This window comes from Ovis aries, chromosome 1, assembly GCF_016772045.2.
Source record: "Ovis aries strain OAR_USU_Benz2616 breed Rambouillet chromosome 1, ARS-UI_Ramb_v3.0, whole genome shotgun sequence".
Lineage (NCBI taxonomy): Eukaryota > Metazoa > Chordata > Mammalia > Artiodactyla > Bovidae > Ovis > Ovis aries.
Genome location: NC_056054.1, coordinates 10,243,835 through 10,267,918, shown reverse-complemented (window position 1 = coordinate 10,267,918; position 24,084 = coordinate 10,243,835). Strand labels below are relative to the sequence as shown.

The window sequence follows — 24,084 nt, the reverse complement described above, 5'->3', positions numbered from 1 at the left end:
GTTAGTCATAGCTTTTCTTCCAACAAGCAAGTGTTTTTTAATTTCATGGTTGCAGTCACCATCTGCAGTGATTTTGGAACCCCCAAAAGTATTCTCTCACTGTTTCCATTGTTTCCCCATCTATTCACATGAAGTGATGGGATCAGAGGCCATGATCTTAGTTTTCTGAATGTTGAGTTTTAAGCCAATTTTTTCACTCTCCTCTTGTACTTTCATCAAGAGGCTCCTTAGTTCTTCTTTGCTTTCTGCCATGAGGGTGGTGTCGTCTGCGTATCTGAGGTTGTTGACGTTTCTCCCAGCAATCTTGATTCCAGCTTGTGCTTCATCCAGCCAGTGTAGCCTCACTTTTAACAGGAAAAGGTTTTAAACAACCTAAGAATTGGAGGATATTCTCATATTATGGTCTATCTATACCACAGATTATTACAATTAAAAAAATTTTTAAGTTATAAAGTATTACAACTTTAAAATATTATAATTTTAAAGCCATTAAAGTTATGTTTACAAGCATATTTTTCATAACAGAACCAGTGCTCAGGATAAAAATTTAGGTTAAAAAATCAGGAAACAATTATGGCTGAATAAAACATGATTTTTTTAAAAGGCACAGAAGCAAGAAAAGTAGCATGTCAATCAACATAGCTGTATTGACAGAATTTATATCCTCATTCCAGAGGATGGAATGAGAAGTAGTTGGAACCATTTGGATAGGTCTTTAGGCTGTATCTAAAGCCATGGTACTCAACGAGGGGCCATCATGCCCCTCAGGAGACATCTGGCCATACCTGGAGGTATTTTCAGTTCTCACAATGGGGAGTCAGTGCTACTGGCATGCAGTTGATAAAGAGCAGGTATACTGCTAAACATCCAAAATACACAGGGCAACTCGCTCTACCCCATACAAATTACCTGGTTCAAAACCTCAACAGTATCAAAGTTGAGAAACTCTGATGTATTCTTTACAGTGAAGCTGTTATATACTAATCACAAGCAATTTAGACCAGTAATCTAATGTAAGGAAATAAAAGTTTATTCCTATCTTGGTGGAACCTCCAGGGCTTCCCTGCTGGTTCAGACAGTAAAGAATCCACCTGCAATGTGGGAGACCTGGGTTCAATCCCTGGGTTGGGAAGATCCCTGAAGAAGGAAACGGCTACCCAATCCAGTATTCTGGCCTGGAGAATTCCATGGACAGAGGAGCATGACAGGCTATATAGTCCATGGGGTCACAAAGAGTCACACGACTGAGCGACTTTCACTTCACTTCACTTCACTTCCTTTATCCTCATTACTAAGTGTATTCTTTTGCATTTTCCCATCTCAGTTGATGGTGCCACCAAATATCTAGCTCATCCAGGTGAAAACCCAGAGGTCTGCAGTCTTATTTCCCTATTCAATCGATCCACAAGTCCCACTGCCTCCATCTCCAAAATGTATCACAACCAATTCTCACCATTTCTATCTTCCTCAAACAATGATTACCTCTACACAAAAATTACACCAAGAGCCTCCTAATTCATCCTCTTTCCCATCGTGCTCCCTGAAGATCACCCTATACACAGGAACTAAAGGAACCTTTTTAAGAGATCTTATTTAGCTTCCTTTTCCGGTAAGCGGCCTGAGGTGACTCCTAAAAATGGTGCGCTATTCACTTGACCCAGAAAACCCCACAAAATCATGCAAATCAAGAGGTTCAAATCTTCGTGTACACTTTAAGAACACTTGTGAAACCACCCAGGCCATAAAGGGTATGCATATCCAAAGAGCCACCAAGTATCTGAAGGACGTCACGTTAAAGAAGCAGTGTGTGCCGTTCCGCCGCTACAACAGTGGAGTTGGCAGGTGTGCACAGGCCAAACAGCGGGGCCGGACTCAGGGTCGATGGCCCAAAAAGAGTGCTGAATTTTTACTACACATGCTTAAAAATGCAGAGAGTAATGCTGAACTTAAGGCCTTAGATGTAGATTCTCTGGTCATTGAGCACATCCAAGTGAACAAAGCCCCCAAGATGCGACGCAGGACTTACAGAGCTCACGGTCGGATCAACCCCTACATGAGCTCTCCCTGACACATTGAGATGATCCTTACTGAAAAAGAACAGATTGTTCCTAAACCAGAAAAGGAGGTTGCACAGAAGAAAAAGATATCCCAGAAGAAACTGAAGAAACAAAAACTTATGGCCCGGGAATAAATGCCACAAAAAATAAATGCAAATAAAAGTAAAACTGTTGGTTGTCTTAATTAGTAAATGTATTTCAAGCGTTAAAAAAAAAATTAAGAGATCTTATTTAAAAACCACAAGCTGGCTTCTCAGAGAAATATCTAATATTGCTTCTTTCCACCCCAATTACTCACTATCATATTATCTTATGCTCTCTTATTTCCTTCACTACCTGAAATTATTTTATCTATTTATTTTCTGTCTTGCACCCCCACCACCAGCATGAACCTTGTCTTTCTCGTTCATCATTATTTCTCCAGCACCTAAAGCCATGTGTTCAGTTCAGTGGCTCAGTCGTGTCCGATTCTGAAACCCCTGGCTGTGTGGCACATCTTCTATATGTGCTGAATAAGCCAATCTGTCTTACACAAATGTTGGTCTGTTTGCTCTTTTGTAGCCAAAGACTAACATAACACTGCATCTCTGCAGAAAGGAGACTGAATCTCCTGAAGTGAACTAGTCCCAATGTTAGTCAGCCAAAAAACAAGAAATTACAGGTCAGGATGCTAGATCCTCAGAAGAAAGGAGCAAGGAATAAGTCCTTTCCCTCAGATCTCAAACTGCTTCCAGGTTCCAAAGAAAAGACATCCTCTACTCACTAGACAATAAGTTGAAGGCTTAGTAGGTAAATGTTGCCCATTTCTCCCAGATCAACCTATGTAAAAGCCAGCTATATCTGTTTCAAATTTCCTCCTACTATGCTACACTTTTAACTGCTGTTGTTCAGTCACCCAGTTGTGTCCAACTCTGTGAGACCCATGACCTATAGCACATCAGGCCTCCCTGTCCTTCACCATCTCCCAAAGTTAGCCCAAGTAAATGTTAATTGCCTCAGCGATGCCATCCAGCCATCTCATCCTCTATTCATAAAGTTAAAAACAAACTTTTAGTAGTCCTGTGTAAAAAATCATAGCCTGGTCTCAGCTGTATTGGGTGGAATTAAGCAAAGATTTTGTCTCCATATTTGGGTTGCAGAGCCCAAGCAGAACCCCTACCAAGTAACATGATAGCAGCAAAGATAACCAGAAAGAAACTCTCCCATGAAGGAAAAGAAAATTTCCAGGATGAGAGTAAGAGCTGTGAAGCAACCTGCCTCTTGCCACAGGGAGAGAATTCAAAGAGTATCTAAGGGAATTAGAATAGTGAGGGAGTCAACATGTTACCTTATAGATGAACAGATTCTCATTTCTGAAGATAAATCAGTGTCCAGTGTATAAAGTGAATGGGGAAGAGGAAACAGTAGATTACAGAAAGGTAAAACAAGAATTGTAAAGGCACAGAAAGTAAAAAGACAAAGCATTTTAAGTACTAGAACTAGGGTGTTGGCAGTAGCATTGAAGTTTTAAAAATCATTTCATATAATCTCAACAAGATTTACCAATTTAAACTGCATTGATAAAGGAAAGGGAAGAAGCAAGATGACTCAGAAGTCTCTAAGCTGGGTGATAATACAGGAAGAAAAATAGGTTCAGAAGGAATAGGGCACTATTTGGAAGATTAAGTACCTGCCAAGGATATAGAGAATTCCATTTTAGGTATACTGAGTTAGCAATACTCACAAGACATCAAAATGTGAGTCAAAGCTCATATTTGGAAACACTGATTTTGAATCCTAGAGACAACAGAGAAGCAAAGGAAGGAAATCACATAATGTATTTAATAGGTAACGGCTAAAATCACTGTAGAAGGGATTACCCAAGAAAAATCCAGCTGAGGGAACAAGACCTACTGGGCAAGCAAAAAAAGAGTCAGAGATGACTCTTGAAAAGAATCAATTCAAGAGAAGAACCATGAGAATGCCATCTTATACCTAAGGGAGAAGTTTCAAGGAAAGAATGGGTAATAGGGTCAGATGTTTAACAAAGATCAAAAAAGGAAAGTTCTGAAAAAGCATCCATTAGACTTGGTGATTATTAGGTCATTTCAGTGATTTTAAAGACAATTTCAGTGGTAAAACAGAAGGAAAAGCATAGGTGTGACTGAGGAGTGAATGGGAAATATTCAGCTGATACAATCTCAAAAACACTCCAAAGTCAAAAGACTTGCCTGAGTTCAGTCTATGGTCTATAACTACCATTTCCCACTTAAAATAAGTTATTGGAGTTAATTCCAAGTCTGAAGTGGTAATATACAAGATGAGCCAATGAGCCTAGGAACATCTTTTTGGCCAAAAGGGGAGACTCGAGGACTACTGGAATTGAGTCAAAAGGATAAATACAAGTATTTTATTATTTTCTATTGTAATATAAATGAAATCATTTTTTTAATTTCCTTTTGGGGTTGTTCATTGCTAGTATATAGAAATAAAACTAAGTTCTTTGTATTATTTTGTATCCTGAAATTTCTCAGAGGGCTTGATTTTTAGAGGCTTCTACATACAAGGTCATATCCTCTGTAAACATAGTTTTACTTCTTTCTTTTCAATTTGGATCTTTTATTTCTTTCTTGCCTAAATGCTTTGGCTAAAACTTCATATACTACACTGGAAAGAAATGCCAAAAGGGCATCTCTGTCTTATTCCTATTCTGAGGGGAAATTTTTTCAGTCTTTCATCATCGAATATGATGTTAGCTATGATTTTTTATATATAGACTTTATCATATTGAGAAAGTTTCCTTCTATTCCTAGTTTCTTGAGTGTTTTTATAAAAGGGTGTTGGATCTTTTCAAATGCCTTTTTCCCCGACATCAACAAAGCTTACCATGCTTTTCCCTTCATCCTATCAGTGTGGTCTACTACTCCGACTGATACTGCAGCAAAGGAGGTGTAAAACCTACCCAGTGAGGAATGTGTACAAAACATTGCTGAAAGAAATTAAGTAAGACCTAAATGAGTTGGAAGATGTCCCATGTTCACTGATTACAACATTTAATAGTGCTGGGAGGAAACATACTACTCAGGAAATTCACAGATTGAATCCAACACCTATCAAAATTCCAATGGCACTTACTGCAGAAATCAACAAAAATCCTAAACTTCTTATGAATTTTAAAAAAACCCAAGTAAAGCCAAAACAATCTAGAAAAAAAAACAAAGCTGGAGGACTTATACTTTCCAATTTCAAACTTCTTACAAACTACAGTAATCAAAACAGGGACTTCCCTAGGGTTCCAATGTTCAACACTCAATGCTGTCACTGCTAAGGGCCAGGTTCAATCCCAGTCCCTGGCTGGGGAACTAAAATCCCACAAGCCATGCAGGGAAGCCAACAACAACAACAACAACAAACACACAAACAATAAGGAATAAATTAGGAATTTGGGATTAACAGATACACAGTACCATATATAAAAATGGATAAACAACAAATGCCTGCTAAATGGCACAGGGAACTATATTCAACATCTTGTAATAACCTATATTGGAAAAGAATCTGGAAAAGAATGTATACATATATATAGGTTTGTGTGTATAATTTAATCACCCTACTGTACAAATGAATACTGTAAATTATACTTGGAAAAAACATCAAACCCACAATGAACATACAACATGATAAATAAAATTAACACTGCTATATGTTACATATGGAAGTTGTTAAGAGAATAAGTCCTAAGAGTTCTCATTACAAGAAAAAACTTTTTTTCTAAGTCTGTATTTGTATGAGATGATAGATGTTCACTAAACTTACAATGATAATCATTTCATGATGTATGTGAGTCAAATCCTTATACTGTATACCTTAAAATTCTACAATCTTGTATGTCAACTAGATCTCAATAAAACTAGGGGTAAAAACCACAAAGAGATACACTTCACACCCACCAGGATCGCTATTACCAAAAGAAAAGAACAAGTATTGGTGAGGATGTAGAGAAAACAGGACAGGCATGAATTGCTAGTGAGAATGGAAATCAACGCAGCTTCTGTTGAAAAGTTTGGTGATTCCTCAAAATGACAGGCATAAAATTTCTATATGACCCAGCAAATTCATTTCTAGATCCCCAACCAAAAAATGAAGGAAGGAACTCAAATACTTGTATGGCAATGTTTACACCAGCATTTTTCACAACAGCTAAAAGGTAGAAACAACCAAAGTATCAACAGAGGGGAACAGATAAAACAAAATGTGCCATATACATATAATGGACTATTATTCAGCCATTTTAAAAAATGAAGTTTTGGCACATCCTACAACATTATGCTATGTGAAATAAGCCAGACACCAAAGGTCAAATACTTAAGATTTCACTTATATGAAATACCTAAAACAAGAAGCAAACACACCAAAGGCTGGAGAAAAGGGCAAAGGAGACTTACACCTTAATGTATATATAGAGATTCTGTTTGGGATGAAACAGTGGTGACAGTTAATGTATCAAATGCCACTGAACCTATACATTTTAAATGATTAAAATCATACACTGGAAATTATATACATTTCAAGAAGCAATAGAATCAGACATGGAACAATAGTCTGGTTCCAAATTGGGAAACTGTCACCCTGCTTGTTTAACTTATATGCAGAGTACACCATGAGAAATGCCCAGAGGAAGCACAAACTGGAATCAAGATTGCCAGGAGAACTATCAATAACCTCAGATATGTAGATGGCAGAAAGCAAAGAGGAACAGAGGAGCCCCTTGATGAAAGTGAAAGAGGAGAGTGAAAAAGTTGGCTTAAAACTCAATATTCACAAAACTAAGATCATGGCATCTGGTCCCCATCACTTCATGGCAAATAGATGCAGAAAAACAATGAAAACAGTGAGAGACTTTATTTTTGAGGGCTCCAAAATCACTGCAGATGGTGACTACAGCCATGAAATTTAAAGACATTTGCTTCTTGGAAGAAAAGCTATGACAAACCTAGACAACATATGAAAAAGCAGAGGCATTACTTTGCCAACAAAGGTCCATCTAGTCAAAGCAATGGTTTTCCAGTAGTCATGTATGGATTTGAGAGTTGGACCATAAAGAAAGCTGTGCACCTAAGAATTGATGCTTTTGAACTGTGGTGTTGGAGAAGACTCTTCAGAGTGCCTTGGACAGCAAGGAGATTCAACCAGTCAATCCTAAAGAAAATCAGTCCTGAATATTCATTGGAAGGAATGCTGCTGAAGCTCCAATACTTTTACCCACATGATGTGAAGAACTGACTCGTTGGAAAAAGACCCTGATGCTGGGAAAGATTGAAGGCAGGAGGAGAAGGGAACAACAGAGCATGAGATGGCTGGATGGCACCACCGACTCAATGGACATGAGTTTGAGCAAGCTTCGGGAGCTGGTGATGGGAAGCCTGGCATGCTGCAGTCCATGGGGTTGCAAAGAGTCAGACATGACTGAGTGACTGAACTGAACAATAAGAAATTTTTAAACTAATTGTTTAAATATAAAATAATCACCTTTAAAAAGGACTCAGGAAGTAAAAGATCATGCTGTAAGTTAAACTGTGGCCCCCAAAAGATCTGTATACCCAGAATCTCAGAATGTGACCTTTTTGAAATAAACTTTTTTGCAGATATAATTAATATAAAGATCTTCAAACGAAATCATCTTCGTTTAGGGTGGACCCTAAATCCAATGACAATCATCCTTAGACGGAAAGGAACAAACAGAAAGAGAAGGCTGTGTGAAGATGGAGGGAAAGACTGGAACTATGCCAGAGAACCAAAGAACATGTGGAGCCACCAGAGGTTAGAAGAGACAAAGGACTCTTTCCTAGAGTCTTCAGACATGGCATGACCCTGCTGACACCTTCATTTTGGACTTCTAGCCTCCAGAACTATGCAGAAATAAATTTCTGTTGTTTAAAGCCACCAAGTTCCTTTGGAACACAGAGCCATGCTGCTGCAATAAATATCTAAAAATGTGCAATTTGAGGGGGTTCCCTGGTGACTCAGAAAACAATGGCCAGCAATGCAGGAGACACAGGTTTGGGTCACTCAAGACAGATGGATCATGGTGGAGAGTTCTAACAAAAGATAGTCCACTGGAGAAGGTAATGGCAAACCACTCCAGTATTCTTGCCTTGAAAAGCCCATGAACAATATGAGAAGGCAAAAAGATATGACACTGGAAGATAAATCCCCAGGGAAAGTGTCCAAAATGCTACTAGGAAAGAGCAGAGAAAAGCTCCAGAAAGATGAAGTGGTTGGGCCAAAGCGGAAATGACACTCAGGTGTGGATGTGCCTGGTGGTGAAAGTCCAATGCTGTGAAGAAAATACTGCATAGGAACCTGGAATGTCAGGTCCACGAATCGAGGTAAGTTGTACATGGTCAAGTAGGAGATGGCAAAAGGGAACACCAACATTTTAGCAATCAGTTAACTAAACTGGACCAGAACAGGCGAATTTAATTCAGATGACCATTATATCTACTACTGTGGGCAAGAATCCCTTAGAAGAAATGGAGTAGCCATTGCAGTCAAAAAGAGAGCCCAAAATGCAGTACTTACATGCAGTCTCAAAAACGACAGAATGATCTCTGTTGGTTCCCAAGGCAAACCATTCAATACCACAGTAATCCAAGTCTAGGCTCCAATCACTAATGTCAAAGAAGCTGAGTTTGAAAGGTTCTACGAAAATCTACAAAACCTTCTAGAACATCAAAAAAAGATGTTCTTTTCATCACAGGGGACTGGAATGTAAAAGGAGAAAGTCAAGAGGTATCTGGAGTTACAGGCAAGTTTGGCCTTGGAGTACAAAATGAAGCAGGGCAAAGACTAACAGAGTTTTGCCAAGAGAACACACTGGTCATAGCAAACACCCTCTTCCAAGAAGACAAAAACGACTCTACACATGGACATTAACAGATAGTCAATATCAAAATCATTAATTATATTCTTTGCAAGCAAAGATGGAATGCTCTATATAATCAGCAAAAATAAGATCTAGAGCTGACCTCAGATCACAGGTTCCTTCATGCAAAATTCAGGCTTAAACTGAAGAAAGAAGGGAAAACCACTAATCCATTCAGGTAGTGTTTAGTCGCTCAGTAGTGTCTAACTCTGGAGAAGGCAATGGCAACGCACTCCAGTACTCTTGCCTGGAAAATCTCATGGACGGAGGAGCCTGGAAGGCTGCAGTCCATGAGATCACTGAGGGTCGGACACGACTGAGCGACTTCACTTTCACTTTTCACTTTCATGCATTGGAGAAGGAAATGGCAACCCACTCCAGTGTTCTTGCCTGGAGAATCCCAGGGACAGGGGAGCCTGGGGTGCTGCCGTCTATGGGGTCGCACAGAGTCGGACACGACTGAAGTGACTTAGCAGTGTCCAACTCTTCGTGACCCCATGGACCGTAGCCCATCAGGCTCCTCTGTCCATAAAATTCTCCAGGCAAGAATACTGGAGTGGGTTGCCACTTCCTTCTCCAGGGGATCTTCCCAACCCAGGAATCAAACCCAGATCCTGCACTGCAGGCAGAACCTTTACCGTATGAGCTACCCAGGGAAAAACCAAATCCCTTATGATTATACAGTGGAAGTGACAAACAGATTCAAGGGATTAGATCTGATAGACAGAGTGCCTGAAGAACTATGGGCAGAGGTTCATACCATCTAACAGGGGGTGGTGATCAAAACCATCCCCAAGAAAAAGAAATGCAACAAGGCCAAGATGGATATCTGAGGAGGCCTTACAAATAGCAAAGAAGAGAAGAGAAGCAAAAGGCAAAGGAGAAAGGGAAAGATAAACCCAAGTGAATGCAGAGTCCCAGAGAATAGCAAGGAGAGGTAAGAAAGACTTCCTTAAGTGAACAATGCAAAAAATAGAGGAAAGCTATAGAACGGGAAAGACTAAAGATCTTTTCAAGAAAATTGGAGATACGAAGCGAACATTTCATGCAAAGACGGGCACAATAAAGGACAGAAGCAGTATGGACCTAACAGAAGCAGAAGAGATTAAGAAGAGGTGGCAAGAATACACAGAAGAACTATACAAAAAAGCTCCTAATGGCCCAGATAACCATGATGGTGTGGTCACTCACCTAGAGCCAGACATTCTGGAGTATGAAGTGGAGGGAGCCTTAGGAATCTTTACTAAAAACAAACCTAGTGGAGGTGATGGAATTCCAGCTGAGCTATTTCAGATCTTAAAAAATGATGCTGTTAAAATACTGCACTCAGTATGTCAGCAAATCTGGCAAACACAGCAATGGAAACACAGGCCTGGAAAAGGTCAGTTTTCATTTCAATCACAAACACAAGCCTGGAAAAGGTCAGTTTTCATTTCAATCACAAACACAGGCCTGGAAAAGGTCAGTTTTCATTTCAATCACAAACACAGGCCTGGAAAAGGTCAGTTTTCATTTCAATCCCAAAGAAAGGCAATGTCAAAGAATGTTCAAACTACTATACAATTGCACTCATTTCGCAAGGTAGCAAAGTTATGCTCAACATACTTTAAGCTAGGCTTCAGCTGTAAACGAACCAAGAACTTCCAAATGTACAAGCTGGATTTAGAAAAGGTAATGGAACCAGAGATCAAACTGCCAACATCCACTGGATCACAGAAAAACGGAATTGCAGAAAAACACCTACTTTGCCTTCACTGACTACAAAAATCATTTGACTATGTGGATCACAACAAACTGCGGAAACTTCTTATGAGATGGGACTACCAGACCACCTCACCTGTCTCCTGAGAAACCTGTATATAAGTCAAGAAGCAACAGTTAGAACCAGATATAAAATAATGAACTGGTTCCAAAACGGGAAAGCATTCAGTTCAGTTCAGTCGCTCAGTCGTGTCCGACTCTTTGAGACCCATGAATCGCAGCATGCCAGGCCTCCCTGTCCATCACCAACTCCCGGAATTCACTCAGACTCACGTCCATTGAGTCAGTTATGCCATCCAGCCATCTCATCCTCTGTCGTCCCCTCCTCCTCCTGCCCTCAATCCCTCCCACCATCAGAGTCTTTTCCAATGAGTCAACTCTTCGCATGAGGTAGCCAAAGTACTAGAGTTTCAGCTTTAGCATCATTCCTTCCAAAGAAATCCCAGGCTGATTTCCTTCAGAATGGACTGGTTGGATCTCCTTGCAGTCCAAGGGACTCTCAAGAGTCTTCTCCAACACCACAGTTCAAAAGCATCAATTCTTCAGTGCTCAGCCTTCTTCACAGCCCAACTCTCACATCCATACATGACTACTGGAAAAACCACAGCTTTGACTAGATGGACCTTAGTTGGCAAAGTAATATTTCTGCTTTTGAATATGCTATCTAGGTTGGTCATAACTTTTCTTCTAAGGAGTAAGCGTCTTTTAATTTCATGGATGCAGTCACCATCTGCAGTGACTTCGGAGCCCAGAAAAATAAAGTCTGACAGTTTCCACTGTTTCCCCATCTATTTCCCATGAAGTGATGGGACCGGATGCCATGATCTTCATTTTCTGAATGTTGAGCTTTAAGCCAACATTTTCACTCTCCACTTTCACTTTCATCAAGAGGCTTTTTAGTTCCTCTTCACTTTCTGCCATAAGGGTGGTGTCATCTGCATATCTGAGATTATTGATATTTCTCCTGACAGTCTTGATTCCAGCTTGTGTTTCTTCCAGTCCAGTGTTTCTCATGATGTACTCTGCATAGAAGTTAAATAAGCAGGGTGACAATATACAGCCTTGACGTTCTCCTTTTCCTATCTGAAACCAGTCTGTTGGTCCAGGTCCAGTTCTAACTGTTGCTTCCTAACCTGCATACAGATATCTCAAGAGGCGGGTCAGGTGGTCTGGTATTCCCATCTCTTTCAGAGTTTTCCACAGTTTACTGTGATCCACACAGGTCAATGCTATGTATTGTCACCCCACTTATTTAACTTACATGCAGAGTAAATCATACACAACGTCAGAATGGATGAAGCACAAGGTAGAATCTAGATTACTAGAACAAATTTCAACAACCTCAGATATGCAGATGATACCACTCTAATGTCAGAAAGTGAAGAGGAACTAGAGTCTCTTGATGAAGGTGAATGTATTTTGCATATGGAATGGACATGATGTTTCCATTCCATAGTAGTCCCACATAGCTGACTACAGTGGGTTGAACTGTGGCCCCTATATATGTCCACCCACTTTAGTTCAGTTCAGTTGCTCAGTCATGTCCGACTCTTTGCGACCCCATGAATCACAGCACGCCAAGCCTCCCTGTCCATCACCATCTCCCGGAGTTCATTCAGACTCACGTCCATCGAGTCAGTGATGCCATCCAGCCGTCTCATCCTCGGTCATCCCCTTCTTCTCCTGCCCCCAATCCCTCCCAGCATCAGAGTCTTTTCCAATGAGTCAACTCTTCGCATGAGGTGGCCAAAGTACTGGAGCTTCAGCTCAGAATGTGTACAGAATGGGTTTTGCAGATGTAATGAAGATAGATAAAGATCTTGAAATGAGATCATCCTGAATTAGGATGGGGTCTAAATTCAATGAAAAGTATCCTTAGAAGACACTGAAGACACAGAGAGAAGGTGGCAGTGTGAAGATGGAGGGAAAAACTGGAGTTATACTGCCACAAACCAAAGAACACAAGTCGATCCACCGGAAGCTGGAAGAGGCAAGAAAGGATTCTTCCCTGGAGCCTTCAGAGAGAACGCTGCTTGCCAACATCTTGATTTCAGACATCGAGCCTCCAGAACTGTGAGAGAACAAACTGTCATAGTTTCAAACAAAATTTTTAGTAATTTGTTATGGCAGCCTTAGGAAACTAATACAGATAGCCATCAATCAAAAATATGACAAATTTAAACATCAAAAAGTGTACTAACCACAGTAAGTTTAAATATATCAATTGTATTAAAATTTGAGTTCAGTGACAGCCCCTCCCAAACCTCACCTTTGGGATTTGCTTAGGTAACAATTCATTTGTCTGAAAACTGGCAAATAAAGAGGAAAAAAATAAGCATTTACTCTGCTTCTCCTATACAAATGATATTACAGAGTAACCAAATAACTAATAAAGCAACTCTTTACAAAAGAATTCCAGTAAATAAATATAGGAGAAATGACAGAAAATCACTATTCTAATAAAATAATGGATCAAGGCAATAATCATCAATGGCTGATAAATCTATTAGGTGATAAGTTAAGAAAGTACCTTTGGATCCTGCTGACAAAACCTAAAACTGATCAATTTTAGTAACACTAGAAGTGTGACAACTATTTATGTGTCTCCTGGAATGATGCAGTAAGAATCTGCAGCATCACCTAATAGATTGACTACACATCCTAATTAGTCCAGGACAGTCCCAGTTCATCGCTACTGTCCCACTGCAATTATTAAAGAGCATACTCTTTCATTCTTAAAGTTATCTGATTGGAAATATGCAATCAATTCATGAATTCTTCTTTGCAAAGAAACTGAACCTAAATCTCATAAAGGTCTACCAATTCAAGTTTTCAACCTTGGCTGCAGACTGAAATCTCCTGGGAAATTTTAAAAAAATACTGATGCCTAGAATCCACCTTGTGAATTCTGATTTAATTGATCTGAGAATCAAGATATTTAAGAGCTCGCCAAGTAATCCTAATGTTTCAGCCAAAATAGAGAACAATTGCTCTATTTATCTGTTTTTTGGGAAATATGAAGGGTTAAACACCATGAGAATCCAATCAGCCAAAACCAGAATGTGGGAAACTCTGCTGGTCAAAAGAGGGAATATATTTAACAAATAAAGAGCATAGGAAAAAGTGCAGGAGGTAGAGGGGATAGTGTAAAGGAAGGGGAGGTTAAAGTTAACAGAAACTTAAGATACATATAAGCCAGATGAAATGGTAAATCTCATTTGCACAGTTATTTAAACAGAACAAAGACACTTATTAATAATCAGAGAAATCTAAACTGGATTAAGGAAATCAATTTTGTTTAGCACTGCGGTTGCATTGTTTACCTGTTAAAATGCATATGGACGTATTTATAGATTAAATGATGTGATACCTGAGATTTCTTTGAAGTTATTACGTCGAAAAAAAAAAAAGAGAGAGAGAAGGCAGGCAGGAAGAAATCAGATGAGACAAAAAAATGGCAAAATGTTGATAACTGTTTACTTGTCAAAGTTGGGTATTAAGAAGATGGGGATTCACTGCCCCAATATATTTTTTATATTCTGCATTGATACGGAATTATGAAATATAGTAAAGTTTCTTAATCTTGCCTATGAATGTGTAGTATATATGTGATTGTATATATTTATAAGATATGTTGGGAAATATAAAGAAAAATGAACACATGTGATCCTTGGCCTCAAGGAATAGTGGGTAGCCTAAATACTGGACACCAAAAGGTTTGCTTATGTACTGTCTTTCATCAAAGACAGGAAGGCAGCTAGCTCAAGCTTCTGTGAGACCAGAAAGAATGAAATGAAAATAACATTATTAGTATTCCCTAAGCATAACAAACTGGGCATAGGAATACTATTGCTAAATACCAGAGGTTGTACATAACCTGACTTTGTAAAGTCCACGGTCTTACTACTGCGTTGAGCCAAATGAAAAGGCATCTATGTAGTTAAAATGGTCAAATATTAGCAATTCTGTACAGTACAACCTAATATTATGTTAAAATTCCTTTCTCTTTCTTTTGCAAAAATAATTACATACTCATAGTAGTTAACTCATAGTAAAATAATCAGAATATTTAAAGGAAATGTCAGTTTTCTTTAAAAAGTGGTTGATCTTAAAAAAGTGATTGATCTAACACAGAACTCAAAAATATCTTCTAAATATCCAGAGAAATTGCAACTGTACATTTATCTACTTATATTTTATCACATAATAAAAACATTCCATTTTCAAAGGAAGCATAATCTTTAAGTGAATCATAGCTTTACAATATTTAGTGTATATTTCTTAAAAACAAACCTGTAAGATGCAAAGATACATTTTTGTTATCGCAAGATATATTCCACAGGCAGAAAGTTAATGTGATGCTTCTTGAGAAACAATGTGTATCAATTTGATTTAAATATATTTCAATGTTTTGTTTGCCATGCCACAGGGCATGCAGAATCTTAGTTTCCCAACCAGGGATCAAACCCACGCTCACTGCAGTAGAAGTGCAGTCTCAACTACAATATTATTTTAAAAACCAAAAATCCCAGAGAATGAATTCTGAACCAATACCATTATGTACACATATTATCTTGTATCACATATATTAATAACTAATGCATATGTTTACTAAGGGCTTCCCAGGCGGCACTAGTGGTAAAGATTCCACCTGCCAATGCAGGAGATGCACGAGACACGAGTTCAGTCCCTGAATCGGGAAGATTCCCCAGAGGAGGAAATGGCAACTCACTTCAGTATTCTTGCCTGGAAAATTTCATGGATGGAGGAGCCTGCTGGGCTCCAGTCCATGGGGCCACAGAGAGACATGACTGAGTGACTAAGCACAATGTTTATTAATTACTGTATGTTAATATAATGAATTCTAACCTATACTACTTATCAAATAGTACAATTTTTCAAGTGGCACTTGATCTTACTCTAGCCTAATGTATCATGACCTTGAGCTCTCTCTGTGCTGCAGTTTCCTCATGTATAAAACAGGACAGTAATAGTTGACTACTATTTATGGAATTAATGAGGATTAAAAAATATACTACATATAAAACCTTTAGAATGACTGGCATGTAAATGTTTATAAATATTATCACTATTTGTAGAAGTCTCTGCTAGTTACAAGACGCGCCTTGTGAAAACAATTCAGGATCACTGTCAGCATTAGAATAGTCTCTTCAAAATGCTCTTTATACTTTGAGTATATAAAGAGCATTTTGAAGTAAATATGTAAGTAGATAACTTACACTATGCACATGTGAACTGCAAATATTTTTAATGATATGTACCACCATGTTCTTAAGCAACACACTTAGTAGAAAAACCAAAGATAAAAAGTTCATTAAGGAATTAAGAGGGATTAACCTTTTGCAATTTTTTATTATAAAATATTAAAATAACAGAAATACAAAACAAAACTTCTCCATAATCCCATCGCATAGTAAAACCAATGTTTTCATTTGTTCATGTTACTTTCTATTCCTTGTCCACATGCATGTTCAATTTTAACATATTTACAATGAGAACATAGTTTACATTTTCACTTTAATTTTATACCCTAAGAAATTTTCCATTTTGCAAAATTTTCCCTTAGTCTCCCTTTTCCTTTCTCATCCCCACCTGCTGAAGATAATGTAACAGCTGACATGCATCCTTCACAACTTTCTCCAAGCTCATACATATACAAGTATAGACACATATGTAAGGAGGAGAGAAAGATCAGTTTGTTTTTACAAAAATGGAAGCATACTACTTACTTACATATGCTTTCTCTTTCTTTTAAACATAGGCCAAACATATATCTCAAAATTAATATACAGAAAAGTTTAAATATGAAAATGGATACAATCTACTAGACCAGGTAATAATACATACATTTATAAGTTATTATTATTTTGTATGTAACCTTTGAAAAGATAGAGGAATTTCACCAGATTTAGTCAGAGCTCATGCTTCATAAGTTTATTATAATAACCATACATAAAATAATCCACTGCTTACAAGCCTACCTTATGAATTTTAAAGCTTACTCCAGAAATTAAAAATTGTATAACCTTAAACAAACTCATAAATAATATCTGAAAAATATCCTGACTTTAAAGAGTGTGTGAGTGTGTGCGTATAATACTGGCCTTCATATGAACTTGGTTCTTTCTACAGCAGAGATGATGGATGTGGTACTCACCCACCCACATATTCAGCTTCTCCACGTTTACAAATTGAGAGACTGGCATTCAGATATAGTCTGAATACAATTAAATCAGTCTTACCTTAGGTATTACTATTGTCCTAAGTGCCCATAAACATAAAAATAAGACATCAGGCAGACCTACAAAGAATTTAAGATTGTTAAATCAATGGTTTTAAAACACACTCTCCCATCTAACCGTAATCCAAAACAATCACAAGATGCTTAAATCTAGATTCACAGAGGAGAATTTGGAATATAAAGGGTGATATGAAAGATTAACAGAAGGTCACAAAACTACAAACAACTTGATACCCAAGATATAGAGCCTCTAATACAAGTAAACTACCAAAAGTCAATTTTTGAGTCCTTATCACAAGGAGGTCATACATATTAGAGGTTCAAAAGAGAATACGATGCCCCTATCCTTAAGGAGTTCACAATTTAGCAGACAAGTCAGAATATGTAATTCTAAATGATCATACATACCATATACATAGCACAATGCCTAAAACACAGTTCACCAACAGGCACAGGTACTCAACAATTTTTTTGTGACTTGTGATTATAAAAGTCAAAGGCAGTAAGTATCATAAACACCATATCATCAATACAATTTCAGATTAAATAAATTTATTACCTAGGCCTATGTAGTTTAACTACCTCAAGGCAAACAGATTATTTTAAAAGATATTCTACTTTTTAAATTTAAGTGAAGGATAATTGCTTTACAGTATTACATTTATCTCTACCAAACATCAACATGAATCAGCCATAGGTTTACCCATGTCCCCTCCCGCTTGAACATTTCTCCTACCACCCTCCCTATTCCACCCCTCTAGGTTGTTATCCAGCCCCAGTTTGAGTTCCCTGAGTCAACAGCAAATTCCCTTTGTTATCTATTTTAAACATGGTAATATATGTTTCCATGTTACTCTGGCCATACTCCCCTCACCTCTCCTTCTCCCTCACCTAGTCATGTCCCTAAGTCTGTACTCAATGTCTGTGTCTCCACTGCTGCTCTGCAAACAGGTTCATCAATACCATCTTTCTAGATTTCATATACATCCATTAGTATACAATAATTGTTTTTCTCTTTCTGACTTACTAGATTCATCCCCTTCATTAGGACTATCTCAAATGTGTTCCTTTTAATGACTGAGTAATATTCCATTTTATATATGTACCACAGCGTCTTTAAAAAGATACTATACTTTTGTACATACTCCCCATTAACTGCTCAGAATGTACACATGGAACCCGTATAGAGTTTAGTGCAGGGAGACAAAAATATGGGGGAAAAAAGCACGTGCACCATTTAAAACAACTCTACTAAACATTCTAACCAAATATCAAAACCAAAATAGATTATGGAGCCTAAAAGAGATTGGCTGTAACCTTCCTCCACAATGAAACTGGTAAAATAATAGGGAAAACCTGTACAAGTGCTCTGTATGCTACATGCTATTAAAAATAATATTAAGTTTACACTGATATCAGTGTAGCACCTTTTAAGTGTATTAGAAGAGAAAGGAGTATTTAAAATCTAGTTGAATTTGTTACCAAAGTGCATAGATGTTTTCTAGAACATTCTATCTTCTATGGTGAAACTAACAACAGCATTAGCAGCAACTGGGTTCAGAGATGATCTTGAATTCTCGACTAAAATAATTTATTCTTTATATTTTAACAGGTGGACCACATGCCATATGCCTTCACTCAAGCATAATGAGGATCCAGTTTAAAACTGGCTCAAAGTATGAAGAACAATTTAAAACTTTCGAAACGCATGCATTCCATAACCAATATTAATCCTAAGTGAACTGTTTGGGCATACTAACATACAATTTAATTTGTCCTATGAGGAAGATCTAACTATTGCATGAGAGAGCTGAAGTTTTCTAAACCTAAGACTATCAACAATAAACTTCGATTGCTCAGTATACTACAGTGAAATGCAAGTAAGAACTGATAAAGTGATAGATGTGGATAAATATTTAATAACACAAGTATAGTAAAATGTCAATGACAGAATCTAAATGTTGATCACTATGGACACATCCTGCATTTTTTTTTTTCAGTTTTGCTGAGTAGTTGAAAATATTTTCCTAATAAATTGTGGGAAAAACACTACTTGACACCTCTTTGGTTATTTATCATTTAAGCTTTTAAGGAGAGAAACATAGACTTTAAAAACTCCTGTGTGGGCACTGTAGTTGGAACAAACATGGATTCAAATCCCAGCTAAATCTAACTAGCTCTCTAATATTACTTAACCCCTATATGCCTACATTTCCCCCTGTGCAAAATGGGTCTACATAGTAAAGTGACTGAAAGTCACTCAGTCCTTTCCAACTCTTTGCAATCCCATGGACTATAGAGTCCATAGAGTTCTCCAGGCCAGAATACTGGAGTGGGAAGCCTTTCCCTTCTCCAGGTAATCTTCCCAACTTCCCAACTCAGGGATCTAACCCAGCTCTCCCGCACTGCAGGCAGATTCTTTACCAGCTGAGACACCAGGGAAGCCCACAGTAAATGTTGAGGTTTAATTCTTCCTATAAAGCACAGTGCCAGGCACATGGTAAGCACTCAAAATGTTAGCTGTAGTTATCAATGAGATTGCTAATTTTATGATAAATCGAAAGATTAGGATTTAAGCAGTAATTTTCTAGGCAGTTGGCTTAACACTGAGTTGACCATTTTGATACCATTTACCAAAAGGAAGATTCCTGGTAGGAAACTTACTGCTTAACACGCACGCTAAGGGAGAAGGGAGGCGAGGGGGAGGGGGACGGGTGATATAAGAAAAATCTAAAAAATACTGCTCAATTGACAGTACAGTATTGTTCTCCATCTGAAAAAAAGAAAATCACTCAGAATTAAATAAGAAAAGTTTCAAGACAAACTTTAAAAGGCACTCAGCAACTCCTATGTAGAACTGGCTTCACCTCTGCAGGTTGGTTGGATACATCCTTGTTATGACAAAACTTGTCACACTCTTCCACATTCTTAATTGTTGCTAAAGGGGCTAGGCTAGAACATGACATTTATAGTTGCCAACATCTTTCTCCTAAATCAGGACAAGTCAACGAACCCATTTCTTCTTTAGGTAAGAGCACCACCTCCACCTTCGTCTTGATAACGGTTATGGGGGGAGGGGAAAGAAGGCAGGAAAATGAATTTGCAATGGTACTACTGAAAAACACTCTTGGTTATTCCTCAGAAGACCCCTCCACAACTCATTCCCGCCACCACCACCCCCACCTGACCTCTCTCCTGTTAAAACTTCCAGACTCTGGTTCACTAAAGATGCACTTAAGTATCTGACACCTTTCCTCTCCCGACCCAGATAACCCACCAACAGTGCTGGAAAAATTAAAAACACAAAAACAACAGCCCCTCCCCCTCCCCTCCCAACCAGCAGCAAATCTTTGTCCCACCTGCCGAAGGACCACTCTAAACGCGCTCCACACTCAAGGTTGCCTCAGTGCTGCCCGCAGCCTTGGCCCAGCCGGGCCTCGGCGACGCCTCCACGAGCCTACGCTTGGCCCATTCCTCTCCCGGGCCCCGGGACGCGGCCCCCGCCCCGCCCCCCGCCGCCCGAGTTCTGCCTCACCTCACCTACCCTCTTTCGGGGGCCGGACTCCACCTCTCTCTCCGCCATGTTGGGCCCCGCTCGGAACCGCTGCGGCTCCCAGCGCGGTGGCGGCGGAACCTCTCGGGCCCCCGGCCCCCGCCCACACTGCAGGAATAGCCGCCTCGCGGCAGCGTCCCCGAACCTGGCCGGGCCTGGCGCTTAAGAGTGGGAGGGGGCGGATGCCGCGCGCCGGGTCGGAGATCTTGAGATCCCACGGGTGCGAGCGTAGGCAGTAGGGCCTGCCCGGGAAAGGGTTGGGGGGGCCGGGACTCGGGGGGTTAATGGCCTCCAAGGGGCCCCGTGAGTAGGATTATTTTCTCTCAGAGAAATTCCTCCGCCTGCGGTTTCTTAAAGGGATCACCAAACCAGCCCCTTGCGCGCGCCCTTGATGCGCAGGCGCACCCTAAGCCCCTCCTTCCTTTCCCACCAAGCCCCCGGTCCCGAGCGTGCGCGTTGGGTAGCCCAGGGTAGGCCAAATCCTGCAAGTCTCTTTGCTGCCAGCAGCTGGTCCCACTACTCAACTATGGCCGCTTCCTTAAAGGGGCCATGACGCAATGATGAAGGAGGAATGCAAGAAATCAGTGAAAGGGCTATCTGGAGTATTGGGTGAAATGTCAGTGAGGGGTCCAGATCACCATCTTGGACCTGACTGCAGTGATACCATTGTAAGGGGGAAATGATGGTGAGCTGAAGTTCACCGTGGACCTCTGAATGTGAAGAATCCCAAGCAACGACAGAACCCGCCAGTCATCTCAAGAAGATCCACCTTTCTTGCCTTTAGACAGCCTGATCAGAAGCACAGGGCATAGACGATTAAGGGCCAACTCTGACAGCCTAACTTCAAAGGCAAAGCCTTTGGTGATTTTGAAGACTGAAGCAACAACTGGAGACAATTTTCTCAAATTTGTCCTTTGTCTAAATCGAAAAGCATCTTAGGAACCATCTACTCATTCCCATTGGTAAAATTGCCGCCGAAACAAGGGAAGTCATTTGCCCCAAAGCATGTAGAGGCTGGTGTGTAATTAGAACAAGACTTGAGTCACAATCCTCCAGGTTTTTCAACGCACCAGGCTGTCTTCGAAGCAAGAAATAAATTCATTCTTACCTAGAAGATTAAAAGTGAAAATTCATGATATTTCAAGAATACTGTAATTATCCTCTGAAGATGTGTGACGGTTTGCAAATACTGTGTGTCTTCATTCACTTCCACTGAAGGAGCTTTGAGAATCTGACTTAAAGAATGAGCATCTTTAAGCAGAAAACTGGTAAGTAGATTTGGATCTAACTTGCCCTGAAACCAAAGCTGAAGATCGCTGAAGAAAATGAGGACTTGATCCATTCTTCTTCATCCATTCCAGTGTCCCATCCCCAGGTGGGGAGAAATTGCCCTAATGGAGTTATAGCTAGGGGTAATCATATAAGAAAGAAATACAAAGAATTTGCTTCCCGAAGAGACTTTCCTCAAGACAAGAGACATTCAGATGCAAATGAGCAACTCCCAAAATTACAGGATAATGGGATGTACCTTTTGTGTGTCACTTTAACTTTTATATATTGCTTGATAGATGTTTTTAAACTAAGAAGTTTTCTAATCCATCACACTTTACTGAAAAGTATCTGTAAGATTGTTAGGTTTCCATGCTGATCTTTGCTCACTCTTGTTCATCTTTAATTCCACTTGTGGATGAGAAAGAGGAGAAAAAGACTAAATAAATAAAAGTATGTTTCAGCCCGAAAGAAAAAGAGATGTCAGACCCTTTAGTTCCATGTTAAGAACAAGAAGGTATTAAAAAGAGCATCCAAGGAAAGAAAATTCCAGGGAATATGGGTACATGAAAGTTCTAGTCATTCTTCTAATAAAATTTGGTGATTTAAATTTGAAGTTGAAGTTGTTAAATTTGAAGAGGAAATGGGGAACCTATAAGCCTGCTCCCCAGCTTCCCCGTTGCCCTCAGTGTTCTCCTTTCATGCCCTCTCCCACTGTTAGAGAAATGTGTTTCTTTGAACACAGTTTAAACCATTTATTTCCTCCACGCTTTTAAAGATGGAGCCACTGAGGCCCAGAAATAAGATTTGACTTGCTTGAGATCACAAAAAGAACTAGGAACAACATTAGAACTGGAACAGATAGCCTAAAGCTGTTTCTTATCTCCAACTGTTTCTAGAGGTATTGTGAATGTGTTCGGTCCTGAACAATAGGTGGAATTTGTACATTCCAGATGATAATACAAGCATACCATCAATTTTCAGAGCAATCATCCATGTGGGGGAAGGAAAAAAGAGAAAACCAATATTTAGTGGGCACTGCAAGGTTACTCATATTATCTGAATTTTGTAGAAGGAATTTTAGAGGTTAAGTGACAGTCCAAGGTCATTCAGCAGAGAAACCAACTCAGAATTAAAAGCCTTTTTCTTTCTAGCTTATGCAAATATGTCATAACCTAGAGATTGCAAATTGGCAGTCTTGCAGACACATCTTTCCTACAGTCATATTTGGCTTCACCGAGTACACTTTAGTCAGGTTACCTGCTCTGTGCCTCACTTTCCTCATCTGTAAAATAGGTTGCTTGGAGAATTAGTTAATACCTCTAAATCTCTTAGGATACTTTTGGTTTCAAACACCAAAAGTGCATATCATTTTACAGATTTTTAAAAATTTTTAACTTAAAATATTTATTGCATGTCAACCTTTAAAATGAGCTATTTCACATGCAAATTTCACATAAAATTTTCTGACTTCTCTATGAACGAGCAGAATATAATGGTGTAGTATTTTGTGAATATCATCTTAATTTTCTTCTTTAAGTTATGTTCCAGTATAGACTATTATCTGAAGGGTAGCTCTGAGGCTTATTTCCCTAATCAGCAGTGAGTAGAACAGGCTTCAGTTCAGTTCAGTCACTCAGTCGTGGCCAACTCTTTGCGACCCCATGAATTGCAGCACGCCAGGCCTCCCTGTCCATCACCATCTCCCGGAGTTCACTCAGACTCATGTTCATCGAGTCCGTGATGCCATCCAGCCATCTCATCCTCTGTCGTCCCCTTCTCCACCTGCCTCCAATCCCTCCCAGCATCAGAGTCTTTTCCAATGAGTCAACTCTTCACATGAGGTGGCCAAAGTACTGGAGTTTCAGCTTTAGCCTCATTCCTTCCAAAGAACACCCAGGACCAATCTCCTCTAGAATGGACTGGTTGGATCTCCTTGCAGTCCAAAGGACTCTCAAGAGTCTTCTCCAACACCACAGTTCAAAAGCATCAATTCTTCGGCACTCAGCTTTCTTCACAGTCCAACTCTTACATCCATACATGACTGCTGGAAAAACCATAGCCTTGACTAGACGGACCTTAGTCGGCAAAGTAATGTCTTGGTCATAACTTTCCTTCCAAGGAGTAAGCATCTTTTAATTTCATGGCTGCAATCACCATCTACAGTGATTTGGGAGCCCCCCAAAATAAAGTCTGACACTGTTTCCACTGTTTCCCCATCTATTTCCCATGAAGTGATGGGACCAGATGCCATGATCTTCGTTTTCTGAATGTTGAG

At 39.4% G+C, this 24,084-nt stretch overlaps 1 protein-coding gene and 1 pseudogene across 20 annotated transcripts in view; one reads left to right on the top strand and one right to left on the bottom strand.

Moving 5' to 3' along the window:
* Positions 1-20,862, bottom strand: part of ZMYM4 (zinc finger MYM-type containing 4) — a 168,079-nt gene extending 147,217 nt beyond the window's left edge. For 7 of the 20 annotated variants that reach the window (XM_042245275.2, XM_060418670.1, XM_042245269.2 and 4 more), the window contains exon 1: positions 20,529-20,862. Coding sequence is in view for 9 of the 20 variants with exons in the window: in XM_042245269.2 (XP_042101203.1) it covers positions 20,529-20,567 (39 nt within the window). In the remaining 11 variants the exon portion in view is untranslated. Of the gene's footprint in view, positions 1-16,985; positions 20,487-20,519 lie in introns of those variants that run through there. The other 13 variants (XM_042245276.2, XM_042245266.2, XM_042245267.2 and 10 more) reach the window with 4 other exon arrangements.
* Positions 1,597-2,285, top strand: LOC121818965 (large ribosomal subunit protein uL22-like; annotated as a pseudogene).
* Positions 20,863-24,084: the final 3,222 nt, after the last annotated feature.